The sequence below is a fragment of the Barbus barbus genome, assembly GCF_936440315.1.
Source record: "Barbus barbus genome assembly, chromosome: 5".
NCBI lineage: Eukaryota > Metazoa > Chordata > Actinopteri > Cypriniformes > Cyprinidae > Barbus > Barbus barbus.
This window is the reverse complement of record NC_136733.1, coordinates 11,622,005-11,641,121: the sequence shown is the minus strand read 5'-3', so window position 1 is coordinate 11,641,121 and position 19,117 is coordinate 11,622,005. Positions and strand designations below refer to the sequence as shown.

The 19,117-nt window shown below is 38.0% G+C and overlaps 1 protein-coding gene across 2 annotated transcripts in view; it reads right to left on the bottom strand.

The window, feature by feature from the left end:
* The window catches only part of LOC306869910 (zinc finger protein-like 1), a 37,694-nt gene extending 19,221 nt beyond the window's left edge, over window positions 1-18,473 (bottom strand). For both annotated transcript variants that reach the window (XM_079416844.1, XM_079416845.1), the window contains exons 1-5: window positions 18,316-18,473; window positions 17,917-18,025; window positions 17,386-17,497; window positions 10,665-10,858; window positions 9,695-9,770 (exon numbers count right to left, since the gene is read on the bottom strand). In XM_079416844.1, coding sequence (XP_079272970.1) covers window positions 9,695-9,770; window positions 10,665-10,858; window positions 17,386-17,497; window positions 17,917-18,018 — 484 coding nt within the window. In that variant the 5' untranslated portion in view covers window positions 18,019-18,025; window positions 18,316-18,473. The remainder of the gene's footprint in view (window positions 1-9,694; window positions 9,771-10,664; window positions 10,859-17,385; window positions 17,498-17,916; window positions 18,026-18,315) is intronic.
* Window positions 18,474-19,117: the final 644 nt, after the last annotated feature.

The window sequence follows — 19,117 nt, the reverse complement described above, 5'->3', positions numbered from 1 at the left end:
CTTTTATTTTGACGGGTTGCCGTGAATACTTTTAAAGTTCTGTGTGTGTATGATATGACGCTAGTTTTACTCAAATTAAATGGTAAAATGCTCGTAAAGTGCTCGTAAAAATATTTTTCCACACTGAATGTTTTTTTATTTCATATACAAATACATGAAATAAGTCCTGGAGCAATCCAGAAAAGTAATGGATTGAAAGCCACATGTCTCATGAGTTCATATTTCAAATTTGAAGAAGATACCATGAAAAATGAGATTCCTGCAATATTTTTTCTGAAACTATTTATAGTGATATTGGCAGACATGGTCATACAGTCAGTAATCGCACGCTGATGTGCTTCCATTCAGATGATAATCATACAGATGGGCCATATAATCAATAGTAGCTGATCATTGAATCACAATGATAGCCGTCATAGAGTCGGTAATAAACACGCTGATGTGCGTCCATACAGATTATAATCATGCAGATACGGCCACATTCCCCACACAATACACATACACGCATATAAAAAAAATGTAGAAGAAAAAAAAAAAAAAAAACTGTTTTTTATGGATAAAGCAGATCGCTAAGTTACGCCCCGCTCAGATGACAGCTGTGTCACAGCGTGCGTCACGGCTGGCAGGAGGGAGCGCCAAATTCAAATAAACTACATTCCGCTTTTCTGAGACTTTTTTCCGTGGACGGTCTCATTCTGTTTGTAAAACTTTTTCCTGCGCGACTTTGACCGAGCAACGACACCGAGCACACACTTAAGTATCGTTTTTATCTTCCCTCACAATTTCCTATCCTCTATCCTTCCACGTCTATCATGTGTTTCCAAACCATTCCGGTTCTCTCTCAACCTCGCTCTAAAAACACACGCAGAAGGTTACGTAACCCTTCTAACCTGTACCCTATCTCTACATCTTCCACTGCACCACTTTCTTTCTCTGTAGGTCTTTGGAATTGCCAGTCAGCTGTCAACAAAGCCGACTTCATTTCTGCTTTTTCCTTACATTCCACACTCAGCATCCTGGGCTTGACTGAGACCTGGATTCGTCCAGAAGGCTCGGCAACCCCAGCTGCTCTCTCTCACAATTTCTCGCACTCCACTCTTAGTCTTCTGCGATTTCAACATTCACCTAGACAGGCCTTATGCTATAGACTTCCAGTCACTCCTAGCTTCATTTGATCTCAAACGCCTCACCACTACTAGCACGCACAAATCAGGCAACCAACTCGACTTAATTTACACACGCAATTGTTCTACAGATAACATTCTGGTACAACCACTACTTATCTCTGACCATTTCTTCATTACACTTTACATTTTGCTACCCAGGTGCCACCATCTCCCTTACCGGTTACTTTCAGACACAACCTACGCTCCCTTTCCCCCTCCCTTCTTTCCTCTGTAGTATCCTCCTCTCTTCCCTCGCCTACCCATTTCTCTTCTCTGGATGTGAATGCAGCCACTGACACTTTATGCTCTACCTTAACCTTTTGTCTAGACAACATCTGTCCTCTCTCCTCCAGGCCAGCACGGGCTGCCCCTTCTAACCCCTGGTTATCCGATGTTCTTCGTGAGAATCGGACCAAACTCAGAGTGGCAGAGAGAAAATGGCACAAATCAAACGATCCGTCGGACCGGAGTAGGTATCAGTCTTTGATTTCATCTTTCTCTACTGAAGTCCACACTGCCAAATCCTCACATTTCCACAACAAGATCAACAGCGCTCCAGACATGCGTAATCTCTTCAGAACATTTAATTCTCTTCTCTGTCCCCCTCCACCACCTCTCACCATTTTGATAACCTCTTTTTTCACAGACAAAACTAGAACAATCAGTAACCAGTTCTCAACTCCACAGGACCTCCAATCAACCACATCCACTGCTCTAACTCCCATCTTCTCCTTCTGTCCCCTCGCCGAGGCAGAAGTATCCAAACTTCTCCTCTCCAGCCATCCTACAACATGTCCTCTCGACCCAATCCCCTCACACCTTCTCCAAACAATCTCTCCCACACTCTTACCGGCACTCACACACACATTATCAACACATCTCTCCTCACAGGCATCTTCCCCACTGATCAAAAAACCTACATTAAACACTTCTCTTTTAGAAAACTACAGACCTGCCTCTCTCCTTCCATTCGTAGGGAAAACACTCGAACGAGTTGTCTTCAACCAGCTCTCACGGTTTCTTTCACAGTACAACAAACTGGATGTTAAACAGTCAGGTTTCAGGAGTGGCCATTCAACAGAGACTGCGCTACTCTCAGTCACTGAAGCCCTGCGAATTGCAAAGGCCGATTCCAAATCATCAGTCCTCATTCTGCTGGATCTTTCTGCTGCTTTTGACACTGTCAATCATCAGATTCTCCTGTCTACCCTCTCATCACTGGGCATCACTGGGATTCCACTTCGCTGGTTTGAATCCTATCTCACCGGTAGATCTTTCAGGGTGGCCTGGGGAGGGGAGGTATCCAAACCACATCAACTGGTCACTGGAGTTCCTCAGGGATCGGTTCTTGGACCCCTCCTCTTCTCCACATACACTACATCACAGGGTCCCATCATACATGCACATGGCTTCTCCTATCACTGCTACAACATGATGACACACAGCTCTATCTCTCTTTTCAACCAGATGACCCAACGGTAGCTGCACGGATCTCAGGCTGCCTGGCGGACATCTCGGCATGGATGAAAGAACATCACCTACAGCTCAACCTAGCAAAGACGGAACTTCTTGTCTTCCCTGCCACTCCGACTCTACAGCATGACTTCACAATTCAGTTAGGCTCATCAATGATTACCCCCATCAACTTCGGTCAGAAATCTTGGTGTAATCTTTGATGACCAGCTGACCTTCAAAGAGCACATTGCAAAGACTGCTCGATCCTGCAGGTTTGCACTACACAACATCAGAAAGATCAGGCCCTTCCTGACAAAGCATGCTGCACAACTTCTTGTCCAGGCCCTTGTCGTTTTTAGACTGGACTACTGCAATGCTCTTCTGGCTGGTCTGCCATCAAACACAATCAAACCTCTACAAATGATTCAGAATGCAGCGGCACGACTGATCTTCAAAGAGCCTAAAAGAGTGCATGTTTCACCTTTCTTCATCTTCATCAAGTTCAAGACACTGATGCTTGCATACAGAACTACCACAGACTCAGCACCCTCCTACGTCCACTCACTATTACAAACCTACATCCCCTCCAGAAGTCTGAGATCTGCTAGTGAGCGACGCCTTGTGGTACCATCACAGAGAGGCTCAAAATCCCTCTCCAGAACATTCTCGTTCACCATTCCTGGCTGGTGGAATAATCTTCCCACCCCTATGCGGAATGCCGGATCCCTGTCAATCTTCAAGCAACAACTGAAAACTCATCTCTTTCGGCAGTACTTGACTTCATCCTAAACTAAAAAAAAAACTAAACAAACTCACTCTTTCCCTCTATCTTTCTCTCCCTCCCTTACTAGCTTGTACTTACTTGAACAATGACTGAGACTTGGTGTTACGAGCACTTCCTCTTTCTGATTGCCTCTTCAAGATGAATCGCTTTTTGTATTCCCCAATTGTAAATCGCTTTGGATAAAAGCGTCTGCCAAATGACTAAATGTAAATGTAAAAGAAACATAATATACAGACTAAGGTCATCTGAATGGCTGAAACAAAAACAATCTAACTGTCTCTCACATACAGTGGGGAAAAAAATAATTTGATCCCTTGCTGATTTTTTTACGTTTGTCCACCGACAAACAAATGATCAGTCTATAATTTTAATGGTAGGTTTATTTGAACGGTGAGAGACAGAATAACATAAAAATCCGGAAAAACGCATTTCAAAAAAGTTATAAATTGATTTGCATTTTAATGAGTCAAATAAGTATTTGATCCCCTATCAATCAGCAAGATTTCTGGCTCCCAGTTGTCTTTTATACAGGTAAGGAGCTGAGATTAGGAGCACTCTCTTTAAGGGCGTGCTCCTAATCTCGGCTTGTTACCTGTATAAAAGACAACCTGTCCACAGAAGCAATCAATCAATCAGATTCCAAACTCTCCACCTTGGCCAAGACCAAAGAGCTGTCCAAGGATGTCAGGGACAAGATTCTAGACCTACACAAGGCTGGAATGGGCTACAAGACCATCGCCAAGCAGCTTGGTGAGAAAGTGACAACAGTTGGTGCGATTATTCACAAATGGAAGAAACCCAAAATAACGGTCAATCTCCCTCGGACTGGGGCTCCATGCAAGATCTCACCTCGTGGAGTTTCAATGATCATGAGAATGGTGAGGAATCAGCCCAGAACTACACGGGAGGATCTTGTCAATGATCTCAAGGCAGCTGGGACCATAGTCACCAATAAAACAATTGGTAACACACTATGCCGTGAAGGACTGAAATCCTGCAGCACCCGCAAGGTCCACCTGCTCAAGAAAGCACATGTACAGGTCCATCTGAAGTTTGCCAATGATTCAGAGGAGAACTGGGTGAAAGTGTTGTGGTCAGATGCGACCAAAATCGAGCTCTTTGGCATCAACTCAACTTGCTGTGTTTGGAGGAGGAGGAATGCTACTTATGACCCCAAGAACACCATCCCCACCGTCAAACATGGAGGTGGAAACATTATGCTTTAGGGGTGTTTTTCTGCTAAGGGGACAGGACAACTGCATCAAAGGGACGATGGACGGGGCCATGTACCGTCAGGGCCAGGGCATTGAAGCCAGCTAGGGCATTGAAAATGGGTCGTGGATGGGTATTCCAGCATGACAATGACCCAAAACACACGGCCAAGGCAACAAAGGAATGGCTCAAGAAGAGGCCTAGCCAGTCTCCAGACCTTAATCCCACAGAAAATCTGTGGAGGGAGCTGAAGGTTCGAGTTGCCAAACGTCAGCCTCGAAACCTTAATGACTTGGAAATGCAATGAGAGTCATCAAGTTCAAGACACTGATGCTTGCATACAGAACTACCACAGGCTCAGCACTCAAAGTCAAAAAAAAAAAAAAAAAAACCTTAATCTTTCCCTCTATCCTTCTCTCCCTCCCTTACTAGCTTGTACTTATTTGAACAATGACTGAGACTTGGTGTTACGAGCACTTCCTCTGTCTGATTGCCTCTTCAAGATGAATCGCTTTTTGTATTCCCCAATTGTAAGTCGCTTTGGATAAAAGCGTCTGCCAAATGAAAATGTAAATGGAGAGGATCTGCAAAGAGGAGTGGGACAAAATCCCTCCTGAGATGTGTGCAAACCTGGTGGCCAACTACAAGAAACGTCTGACCTCTGTGATTGCCAACAACAGTTTTGCCACCAAATACTAAGTTATGTTTTGCGAAGGGGTCAAATACTTATTTGACTCATTAAAATGCAAATAAATTTCTAATTTTTGAAATGCGTTTTTTGGGATGTTTTTGTTGTTATTCTGTCTCTCACTGTTCAAATAAACCTACCATTAAAATTATAGACTTATTTATTTGTCAGTGGGCAAACGTACAAAATCAGCAGGGGATCCAACCCCCCCGTACACATACAGAGAGAGAGAGAGAGAGAGAAAGAGGGAAAATATTAACTTTTGCTGCTTTTTAGAACAGTCTAGCATTAGAAAAGCTACTATTTATACTATATATAGCTATTATTCGGGCAAGAGCCCTAGAGGGCACAGGCAGAGGGCTTTTAAATATTCAATTAGGATGTGCGCACATTTTAATTCATTCATTCCCTCGGTTAACTAAATTATTTGCATGATTTACTAATTCGTTAAGTTACAATTTACTTTTTTTTTTCCCCCAAGCATGTCATGTGCAGGGCTCCATAGAATCATATGATCCAAACGATGAGCCACTGTCCTGCAGAGTATAGCGCCAACACACTTGCCCTGACGTTTCTAGTGAGTATGAAGACTTTGATTAGCTCAGGTGTGTTAAATTAGGGCTAAAGCTAATACCTGCAGCATAGCGGCCCTCCAGAAACATGTTTTGACACCCCTGTTTTAAATGGATTGTTTGATTTAGATCAAATTTTATATTTGGTCATGTGTGATAAATTAATGAAAATTAATTTTAGTAGATTTTTTTCAGTTAATGAAGCATGTTTTAGTTAAAAATAGGTAGATTACTGCTTTTTAGTTGAAAGGAAATCCAATGTAATACCATAGTCTAACCACTAGATGGTTGTATAGCCTTATATTTAAACAAAGTTGTGATGATCTATTGTTGCTGCGTTATTATTAGGGCCGGGACTCGATTAAAAAAATTAATCTAATTAATTAGAGGCTTTGTAATTAATTAATCGAAATTAATCGCATTTTAATCGCATATAAATATTTGACCTGAGAACAGTGAGAAGTAAGTTTTTTTTATATGGATTTTTAAATTTCCCATCCACAGGGCCAACCAAAGTGGTCTCATCAGCTTCTTTGTCCATGTTCACTGTGGTTTGTTTTTGGCTGTTTCTCAATATGCGTTCTTCAGCGATCTTGCGTCCTTGTGTTCTCGTTCTACGTCATCATTAACCGTCGAAGTTCAGTTCCAATTCTCAAGAATGCAAGTATAGAGGATGCATGAAAGTGCCCGGATATGTTCTTGAAACTGAGGATGCATCGAGTGCAGACTTGAGAGAATCGAGCCGTTAGAAATCCCAGAAAACGCTGTGGGTGGCCGGTGTACGGAAGCCTGTAAGCTTTAAAGTCGCTCTCACAAATACTTAACGGCTCTTCAAGTTGAAAGTAAACATTTATCGTTTTGTTTTGGTTAATTTTAATAAAGTTATAAGACCCGGAGAAAGTCTGCATTTTTATTGGCATATTAAAATTAATCTTAACAGTAAAACATATAACGCTGTAAAATAAAACACAATACAATTATATGAAAGTAATATCTATAATAGTATGAAATGTTTTAATAAGTTATGACATTTTGAAATATTGATTGTTCATTGGCCGTTTCTTATGCTGAGACTATGCGGTCAGTTAAGCAGGAACGCAGTACATCTCAATTCTCATAAGTGTGCGTTCTGTGTTCTCGCGTCCTTCCGAGTTCGTTCTTCCAAGGAAGCTCTCTCTCGCGCACTCTCCCCGTGTTCGCTTGACTTTTGTCCAGCCCGGCGCCTCATAGGCAAGACCGGTCTCCACGAGAACGCAAGTCCGTTCTTTGCGTCTTTGAACGCTAGTAGGTGCTCCAGTATAATCGGTCCGCCGAAACTCATCCAGTGAGAAACATTCCGCGGTGCAAAAATAAGTGCGATTAAAATGCGTTAAAAAAATTTAACGCGTTATTTTTGTGTAATTAATTAATCTAAATTAACGCGTTAAAGTCCCGGCCCTAGTTATTATGTTTGAGTTCTCAAACATAATTACTTTTTTTATTAGTTATTGCATTTGAATATATATTTGTGTGTTATCAAAGTCAACTTTTTCTTTAAGATGTTAAGCCTTCTGGCTCAACTAACTGATAAACTATCTGAGCCTCACTCCAGGGGCCCTTTTCAATAGGGAGGTTCAACCAACTCGGAGTTGACCTGAGATGGAAAATTCTGATCCATTTGCATTAAGATGATTTTTCTTACCTTATGGCGGACAGTTTTACATAAAATGCATTTAAATGCACTCGTTTCCCCAACAAGACTAAATATATAATTTTTTATCTATAGAAAATGCATCTTGACTACAGAATTTTTTAGATATTTGTACTTGAAATAAGACAAAAAAATAAAAATTGCATCGCGAATCAATGAATGGGGTATTTAAACATTGCTTATGCTTTAAAACGGGGGAAGAGACTGTAAGAAAATAGAACCGTTTCTATAAACCGTTTATAGAAGAAAATCTGCTCCGGACCAGGTTAGGTTCACAAGTTACCATGGTATCTGATTCTGAGTATAAGTTACCTCTCTTTCAGAAATGGGCTAGACTTAACCTGCTTTCTCGGGTATGACAATCCACCCATTTTGAAATGGAAAACCCAGAGTTTCCCTCATTTCAGGGTTAACATACTCAGAGTTTTCACCTAACCTCCTTTGTGAAACGGGCCCCAGACCTCTCTTTGCCCTGTGTGTGTATTTTGCTTTTATGGCGTTATAGAGTTTAACTCATTCATTAATGAGGGTCATGTTGGTCATACTCCTCAGATCAGACAATAAAAACACTCATCCATGATGAATGTTCATGTTTGATAATCATAGCAATGACAGAGAGGAGTGTTTTTCACAATAGTATTATAGTAAAAAAAAAAAAAAAAAAAAAATCCTAGGACATACTGTATAATTATATTGCACAACATTTACAGTTGTAGTCATAAGTTTTCATACACTTTACAGAATCTGCAAAATGTTAATAATTTTAACAAATACTACACGCATTTATGTACTACCAGTGTTAATTTTGTTGACGAAGACGACGGCGAAAAATATTTGTCAACAAACCTTTTTTCTATGACTAAGACGAGACGTTGACGAGCTAAAACTAATATCTGATGATAAAAACTATGACGAAATTTATGTTGCGTCTTCGTTAACAAGACGAGACTAAAATTTTATTTGAGGACTACCGGACATTCAAAATACATCCTATAGGCTAAGTTAACTGTCTTGTCTTTCAAAATGTGCGTCTCTCTCATTGGATAAGGTGCGTTTGCATGGCAGCCGCGGTGGACGGATAGGCTACCAAAACGCGAACTAGCGATCTGAAACAATGGCCTCCGCACCCGAAGGGTTAGGGAGTGGGTGACCAGACGTCCCGTTTTTCCCGGGAGTCACAATTCATTGTCGATTAACTTAAAGTCAGTGAAGGTGCGATAGGCGGAAACGCACTGATAGAAGTGCTCTCTCTCGCACACGCTCCACTTCTTCAGTTCTCATACAGCGCGCGATCAGTTCTCAGTGCTCAAATATGCACACAGCAGTCCAAATGTCTCATGTAGAGTATCTCACGTCAATACAGTCCGTTATGGTTTAAGTGAGCTTAAACAGGTGGGTGAAAACTGAATGTATGTCAGTAGGCTATTACATACATACCTTCCGTCTTAAATGGACAGCATTCCTAATTATCTGTGTCATAAATGTTAACCAACAAAAGATGTTAAATAAATGTATACTTGTTAAGTAAACCTACTGTATCTGAAAAATGAGTTTAATTTATATCTCTACCAAAAAATGAAAATTTATTCCAGTTTTTCCAAATTCAATCCTTGATTCAAATTTCTCATAACTAAGCTTAATTGATTTGGTCTAAAGAGAGAAGTATTGATGACCATTTTTGTTTGAATACTACATATAAAATAGCTACCAAAATAAATGTTGGTAACTGCAGTTTGACAAAGTAATGACTAAAAGTTGACAAAAATGCAATGACTTTTCGTCGACTAAAACTATGAAAGACTCAAATGACTAAAATGTGACTAAGACTATTAAGCATTTTCATCTCAAGATAAAGACTAAGACTAAATCAAAAATGCCTGCCAAAATTAACACTGTGTACTACATGTATATGCACACATCTGTTACGTAAAATAGCTTATTAAGGGCAGTAGTTCTAAATAAAATGCATGCTATTTGCAGAATCTGCAAGGCTTATATAAACTTATAACCAAAACTATAGATACTTCTCTCGTTTTCTATGACAGCAAAACTGCATCAAAGATGATTGTTTTCCAAGACATGTGGTAACCCTGCTAAAAGTGTAAATTACAATTATGACAAACTCACTCTCAAAAGATGACCATTCAGAGTAACACGTAATGTCATGTGTTGTACTTTCCTCGCTCTTTGGTGGATCTTCAATCTAGACAGAAAGAAGTAATAATATATCAATGCAAATTAATGGATAAATCAGTGTTAATTAATTTTCAAAGACAAATGTCTTGAACGTATTCATGCAGGTATATATGCTAAAAAGGTTGCGGTCAATATTTTTATATCATAAGATTTGATTTGTATTGTATTTTCATCTCGCATTCAGTATCAATAGGCCTCTTCCGTTTAATTATTTTGACAGGTCACTCAATCCTACTGAACTGATTTTAATTACACTTTAAACTAATTCAATTCAAAGTTCTAAAAATATTTGGATATAAGGCAGTCCTCACTATCCTACTCCAAAAGTGCAGTTTTGGTATCTAGACAAAGCATCCACCCTCCAAGGAAGCTACAATATTATTATTTTTTGTTTATGTCTTACATCTGCGGAAATTTTGATTATAAAGTCGGCTTGAGAAAGCCAACTTACTGATCTACTATTTAAGCTTCTTCTTCTGAAACTAAATTTTAAAATCTATCTCGTCATAGAGCTTTCAAGCTGCAACCGCCAAACTCGGGTCAGACCTTCAGAATGATCTGACTCGAGTTGCTATATCTGATCTTTTCTAACTTATGATTATCTTTAAACAATCAAACCTTTTGTGTAGTATCAACTTTTGTATAGCTATGAATATCTATCTAATCTTTAAAAAAAACAAGCTTTTTCAACTGGTTCAAACTTTCAGGCTTTCTCAAGTCAACTTCAAAGTTTGTTCACAAACTTTACTCACCTAGTTTACTAATGTACAAATATTTAACTCTGATATGGAAACAACATTTACAGATATATATCATCAGTATTGATAAAGGAGGAATGTGTGTGTGTGTTTATAGTTCTGACATAAGTGTACCAAAACCATATAATCATATTCTCCCTCACCAGCGGAAGGCCTAGTCCTGCTCTGGCCCAGTTGACAGAGGACAGTTGTTCTCTCAGCATGTCTGCAACAGGACTGGCCAGGTTTGGGGGTGGGAACACAGGACCCTGGCATGTTGGGCACTGGTACCCAGCAGGTGCCGTGTAGAGGGGCTGACGGGAGGCGAGTTCATTCAGACATGACCAGTGGAATAAATCTGACATGGTAAATAAATTAAATGGATTGATTGATTGATACATTCATTGATTGATACATTAATTGAGTGATACATTCATACATACAATCTGCTAGGGGTGTAAAGGTACACACATTACATTTGTACTAAATATATTTGGTATGGGTCTTTCGGTTCAGTTTGTGTGTGGACCAGTGTTAATTTCGTCGATGAAGACGACGACGAAAAATATTCGTCAACGAACCTTTTTTCTGTGACTAAGACAGTTGACGAGCTAAAACTAATATCTGATGATAAAAACTATGACGAAATTTATGCGCGTATTTTGTGATTATTTCTTTTTAAAAAATGAACAGTAGTAGTAGGGATGTAACGATTACCGGTTTGACGATAAATCATGATAAAATTCCCCACGGTTAGTATTACCGTTTCATATTTTAATTATCATTAAAACCGTATTCGATTACCGTGATTTGAACTTCTCGCGATACATAAGTACTGTCCAGCATAAAGCAGAGTTTTCAGTAACAGCCTCACGTGCGCATGGCAGCAGAGTAGTTTCATTCTGAGTGAAAATAGGGCGGAAAAGCTGGGAGGTTTTAAAAGAGTGCTGAGGGAATTATACAAATGAATATATCAGTGAATTAATTATATGAATGTACCTCTGAAGGATCTGACTGTCTTCAGAAACGATTCGATGGCATTTTGTTTTCATCTTAGCTCCATGTAATATCTAAAGAAAGTGTTCTTAAACACAATACTGCTTTGTTCGCGGAGTTCACGTGAATCAGCTGTAATTCATCTTTTCCGTATAAAGCGCCACCTGCTGTCAGAGAGTGGATTTACAGACACTTATTTACATTCAGCCTGTGTGCAGTTTCTGTCTGGCCAAAAAAACGGACCAAATTTGCATGACCTGCTGTAAATTTTAACCGGTTGATGAAAAACAAGCCTATGTGGATTCTACACATTTAAACAATTCAGATAAGCTATATAGAATTATTTATGGAGCAGATAAAATACATATAATCATTTATTAATCAATTGTCATTTTAACTTAACCCTTTTGTTAAAGGCTGAAATGTGAGGTCTACCTTTATGTTAAACTTTTTCAAAGCTTTATTTGAACATGCTATTAAACTGTTGTCAGTCAAATTGTCATTTAAAATACAGACTTCATTGGTAATGTTATTGTTTTAGTGATTATGCAAACAAAAAGTCATTTTATTTGCTGTTTGTTGATTTTTAAGTATAAAACTTGGTTAAGTGATTTATGTGTCGGTACTTTTTGAACATCTCCAGCACATTTTAACAATACCGTGATAATACTGATAACCGTGATAATTTTGGTCACTATAATCGTGATTAGAAATTTTCATACCGTTACATCCCTAAGTAGTAGTAAGTAGTAGTATTATGTACATTCTACTAAATAATAGTAATATAGCCTATTTCTGGCACACGGTCTTTAATAGGCTAAGTTAAACAGAACTTTTATTTTGATGGGTTGCCGTGCATACTTTTAAAGTTCTGTGTGTGTGTGATATGACATTAACAAGACGAGACGGGACTAAAATGTTATTTGAGGTCTACCGGACATTCAAAATACATCCTATAGGCTAAGTTAACTGTCTTGTCTTTCAAAATGTGCATCTCTCTCATTGGATGCGTCCAAATGTCCAAATGTCTATCATGTAGAGCATCTCACGGAAATACAGTCCGTTATGGTTTAAGTGAGCTTAAACAGGTGGGTGAAAACTGAATGTGTCAGTAGGCTATTACATACATACCTTCCGTCTTAAATGGACAGCATTCCTAATTATCTGTCATAAATGTTAACCAACAAAAGATGTTAAATAAATGTATACTTGTTAAGTAAAACTACTGTATCTGAAAAATGAGTATAATTTATATCTCTACCAAAAAATGAAAATTTATTCCAGTTTTTCCAAATTCAATCCTTGATTCAAATTTCTCATAACTAAGCTTAATTGATTTGGTCTAAAGAGAGAAGAATTAATGACTATTTTTGTTTGAATACTACATATAAAATAGCTACCAAAATAAATGTTGGTAACTGCAGTTTGACTAAAAGTAATGGCTGTTTGACAAAAGTTGACAAAAATGCAATGACTTTTCGTCGACTAAAACTATGAAAGACTCAAATGACTAAAATGCGACTAAAACTATTAAGCATTTTCATCTCAAGATAAAGACTAAGACCATGGCTGTGTCCAAATTCAGGGTCTGCATCCTCCTTAGGATCCTTCCTACCCGGTTGAAGGAGGAGGGATCCTCCGACGTCCGCAAAACCCGGAAGTCGGTGTTTGTGAATTTGGACAGCCTACCCTTCTTTCAGTTCCCTCCCTTACCCGTTGCTCATATCCTGTCGCCTAGCAACCGTGACAGCGCCAAGCAAGAAGCGGGAAAATGGACAAACAAAGAGTTATTCTCCTCATTTTAATTATTTTGGAAGAAATAAAGCAATTAAATAAATTAAATACTTTCTTTGCTCGTTGTCTGAGAGTTATTTATATCAGACTACAAGACAGTCACATCCAGGTAAGCCATTATAGCCTATTTTTATTTGTTTTTAAGTATTCTACTAATTTCTCCTACAAATTCATTGAGCCGGAGCATAAACTTTAGCTTGTTTTGTCAGAGAAACTCCTCTCCCACTCCGCTACCGCTCGCTTCGTCCGCCATTACGCTCTGCCGAAAAGAATTATGGGATAGGTAGGACGGGAAAGGATCCACCACACCCATCCTTCCAATTCGGGGAAAAGGAGGACGTATTTGTGGGCCGCATTTGAAGGATCCTACGAATTTGGACAGCCTTCGGCGTGGCGCTGTGACGTAACATCCTTCAAATGAGTACTCCGAAGGATGCAGACCCTGAATTTGGACACAGCCTAAATCAAAAATGCCTGCCAAAATTAACACTGGTGTGGACCAAGCGAATAGAGTGTTGTTTGAACCACTATATGTGAAGAAATTCTGTGTGCGTGCAGAATGCTGGGGTCGACAATATAAATGGCCCGGTGGCCCGGACGTACTTTTAAAACCGTCAGGGCCACCAGATCGCTCCAACCACTAGCCCGGTGGGGCCAGTAAAAATAATGCCTCGATTAAAAAAAGTCTAATTTCACATTAATTACCTGTGGTTCTGTGTTTTGATCTCTGTTAAATCGTCTCGGTAACCACCGCTAACACGTTACGTGATCCCGACAGCCTTAGGGGCCGCTCACATATCGCGTCTTTTGCGCGCTCAAGTTCGTCATTTCAAATGGAGACGCGCGGTATGCGCGCTCATAATGGAAGCGACACGCTCATTTTTTCCAGGCGCGTCCGCGCCGCATCGAGATAAAAACATCTCAACTTTTCAGAATGCCGCAAGCGCTCGGGCGGTTGCGCTCCGGAGGCGTCTGTCGTTGCTAAGCAACCATCAGCTGCGCTCTCCGTTACAACAAGGAAATTTCAGCAAGAATTGGCTTTACTGGAGTGATGAATCCTATGCAATTGGTTTATTTGCACTTGTTTCATGTTTTTGCACAGTTTTGCTGCACTTTGCACTAAACCTAACGTTACCTTAAAAAAAATAAATGTTATTCATGTTGTTCAAGCAAACTGTTCTTTTTCGTGATTATTGGGATCAATACCCGACGCGTTGACCTGGGCCAGTGGTTTTGATACTCGGCAAATTTCCCTTATTGTCTACCCCTGGAATGCATTTAGAAACTATATAAATGAAACTACTTTTAAATGTGATCTAGGGCAATACAGTTTACATTTACATTACATTTAGTCATTTAGCAGAAACTTTTATTCAAAGCGACTTACAAATGAGGACAATGGAAGCAATCAAAATCAACAAAAGAGCAATGATATGCAAGTGCTATGACAAGTCTCACTTAGCCTAACGCAGTACCTGCAGCAAGGTTTTTTTTTTAATTATATAATAAATAAACAGAAAACAAATAGATAGAATACAAAAAGAATAGAGAAGCTAGTGTTATTTATATATTAGGGCTGTGACAGTGGCAGACTTTTACCAACTACTAATGGACCAATTACCGGTGGTGACGCGGTGTTTGTTATATTTATTTATATATATATATATATATATATATATATATATATATATATATATATGTGTTTGTTATATATATTTATTTATATATATATATATATATATATATATGTATGTGTATATGTATGTGTATATATATATATATATATATATATATATATATATATATATGTATGTGTATATGTATGTGTATATATATATATATATATATATATATATATATATTGGTGTTGTCACGATACTGGAATTTCTAACTTCGATACGATACCTTGAAAAATATCGATATTCGATACCATTTTCGATACCACGGAGAAAAAAACTGCCACAATATTAAGGGGGTAATTTTTTTTATTTAAAGATAAATGTAATAAGTCAAGAACATGCGGTATATTTTACATGAACAAAAAAAATTCTTGAGGTACTGCATTTGTTGATTTATTTATTTATCTTTTATTAATCTTAGTTAAATGTTAATTGAAACTAACGTTTACTAATACATGTACTAATTAAAATCCAAAGTTCTATTTGTTGATATTCTCATTTGCTTCATAACCAAAATATTTCCAGATATAGGGCCCTATGAAATCAGTTTTATTTTTCCCCAAATTCCGTTTTATTTTTTTCTACATTCAATTTTTTCCATTTTAATTTTTCTGGATTCCGTTTTTTCCCGTTTGAATTTTTCTGGACTCTTTTTTTTTTTTTTTATGGTCAAATTAAATCCTATTAATCTAAAAGCATGTCTAATTAATTAAAATCATGAAAATTATACAATTTAACATTTAATTTATTAAAAGTGTAACAAAAATTACACGTTTAGGGCCGTAAGAAATGTTTTATTTTTTTCTCACCTTATGTTTTATTGTTACCAGAATCTGCGTTTTAGCATGTCTATTATTTGAATGCATACAAACAATTTTTATTTATTCTTACAGTAGCCTTATGAAATGTGTTTTCCCCCTCAGAAATTCTGTGTTGTGTATTTAAATTTTACTGGATATCAGATGAAGCCATAAAACTATTTTAATTAATTTATATTTGAATTAATGAAAATTAAACAATTACATTTTTGGCAAATGAAGGGGATTTACTATTAAAATATTTTGTGATTATTTCTTTTAAAAAAATTAACAGTAGTAGTAAGTAGTAGTATTATGTACATTCTACTAAATAATAGTAATATAGCCTATTTCTGGCACACGGTCTTTAATAGGCTAAGTTAAACAGAACTTTTATTTTGACGGGTTGCCGTGCATACTTTTAAAGTTCTGTGTGTGTATGATATGACGCTAGTTTTACTCAAATTAAATGGTAAAATGCTCGTAAAGTGCCTTTCAGATCAGTTCTGGAGATATTGTTTATGTATTTATGTCCTCATTGAGACCGCAGACGCTGAAATCACCGCGAGCGCCACATAAACAACACAGCACGTGCAGCACATTCACACAGAGATGCGCAGAACATGCAGGACTCATATTTAAATCAACTTTTGCAGCTTAATATTTACAGATACTAGTCCATATCGCGATTTGATGTGTAATGACCTACTTTTGATTAATTCATCCAAACTTTGACAAATTCCGTGACATTCCGCGTTAAACTAAATTCCGTTTTTATGACTGGATTCCGCGATTCCGTGCGCGTTCTCTGCATCGCGGAGATCATAGATCCCTACAGATAGCGCTCCTGCTGTGTTCTTTAACAACCAGAGCAGTCATCTTTCTATTCACTTCACTTTTGATATTTAACCAGAGCAAAGGAGACGAGTGCGGTCACGTGTGGTGCTTGTCCACGCGCCTTTGGAGAGAAGTGAAAGTGACAGAAAGTGACAGACACAACTCACAACAACATGCAGAGATGGAGTTTGAGACACTACACATGTAAATGATAACAGTTTCTGTGGAGCTACTGTGAATGGAGCCGGTGTGAGACACATGAACTTAACCTACACACATGTAAATAATTAAAGCGCATATACTGTGTGAACTGCATCGCATATAATTAATTAAATCATAGCTTTTGTGAATTCACAATTATGCTTTTTTTAAATGGGTTTAATATGTCATGCAGCCTTGGAAAATAGTCTAAAAATATGTTTTATGGATTCTCGTCCGTGAAATGCGCCACTTCCGGTATTTTGCCGGTTAGTCGACGAGAGCAAAATGAAGTCGACGATTTTTAAAAATAGACTAGTCGACTAAAATCGACGAATCGCGACAGCCCTAATTGTGAGTTAACAATGTTGACAATTGTTATTGTTCTTTTTCAAGTATTCAATAAGAAAAAAAAAAATAAAAATAAATAAAAAGATCAGTGACAGAACCATTAATTTTGTGTACCGCTACACCCCTAAAAGCCACAATAATGCAGGCCTTCATACACTATGTAAAACGCTTACTTGCTTTTTCTTTTTTTAAACTCTCAGACTGAGTTTAAACATAATATCTGTTGTTCTCACCATAACAAACTAGCCGAACAGTATCCTGGGAATGTAAGGGCTGACTGCACAGGCTGCAGTTTGGGTTGTAATCGCTGTCTTGTAGCCATTGTAGGTATGACTGTACAATACACTGTACAAATAAAAGTAACAAAACAAAAGTGTTTATAAATCTTCAAAACATATTTTCTCCTGAAAGTGATTGTCCATCCAAAAGTGAAAATCCTGTCATCGTGTACTCGCCTTCATGTCATTACAAATCTTGCATGCATTTGTGATGCATTTTTGTACACACAAAAGATGACAGTTTAAAGAACGCCAAATAATTTATTTTCCCATTGATTTCCACTGTATTTTGTCCCTACATTGGAAGTGAATGGGCAACGAAACTGTTTGGGTACTAATATTGTTCAAAATAAATTATTTTTACATTCCATCGAAGAAATAAAGGAATGGAAAGACACGAGGATGAGTAAACGAAGACAGAATTTTCATTTCTGGGTAAACTATCCCTTTCAGTCATCAATTTGAACTATATATTAGAGCACTAACCTTATTGTGATTGGATACAAGACAGTGCTCACAAACGTTGACGCGATGTTCAAAACAGAACAAGTTCGTTACCTTCTTCTTAGGACACTTGCACAAACCCATGGTCTGCCTGTCAAGCAAAAGATCCACATATCATCATCCAGAATACATAAACTCGAGTACACTAAATGTACTTCTAAAACATACATTTTAAATATAAAACATTTTAACCGATGCATCTCTTCTTTGCACTTCAATATATCTTAAAAAATAACCCGCCAACCCCGGTAGTTAACACAAATACAAAACTGTGCCATTATTTAGTCGGGCAGAGGGTGTACACGAATTGTTAGCTGCTCGAATGCAACATACTTCCCGCAAATAAACAACATATTATTAGTGAAACAATAATATATTTACCTTAAAAGGGAAAAAAAAACAGTCAAAAACAAACCGATGCAAATATCAACATGAAACTGTCCACTCTTCAGTACTTTCCTCAATATTTATTATAACAACAAGTTTGCTTTTCTTTTGCCACGTCTCTTCCGCTACCGTCGCAGTGCAATTACGTCACCAAGCACGTTCGTAAAACCCGCCCACCCTTAGTTACTGTTGCCATGACCGACAAACAATGCCGCTCTCACACTACACACGTTCTCCCACACAGAGAAAAAAATACATCGCAGAGCAAAGAGGAAACTGACAAAACACCGACAGAGAAGACAAGAGCAGGTTACTTCTGATATGAAACAAGGTCTCAGGACCCTCAGCTTTTAAATTGAGTCATTTTAAAAGAAATTCAAACTATAAATGCCATTTTGTGGCTCTTCATGTGTGACAGATCACTGTATTGCCTCAGTTCAAACACGTGAACCGATTTTCTTTTCATATTTAGTTAAAGCACGAAATAAACATGAATAAACATCAGAAAGTGTTTTATTTCAACTGTGGAACACACTATACTGTAAAAAAAAAAGAAAAGTTGAGCCAATTTAAAATTTTAAGGCAACCATGCTTCAGCAGATTTTTGAGTTTTCTTGTTGTTTTAAGTTTATACAACAAAAAGTTGAGAATCTCCAACAAAAATAAGTTGCGAGAGCTCAAAAATCTGCTGAAGCTGGTTGCTTAAAATTTTAAGCTGGCTCAACTTTTTATTTTTTTACAGTGTATCTTCAAGTTTAAGTGTATCCACCGAAGTTAATCTACTCTCCTGTCTAAT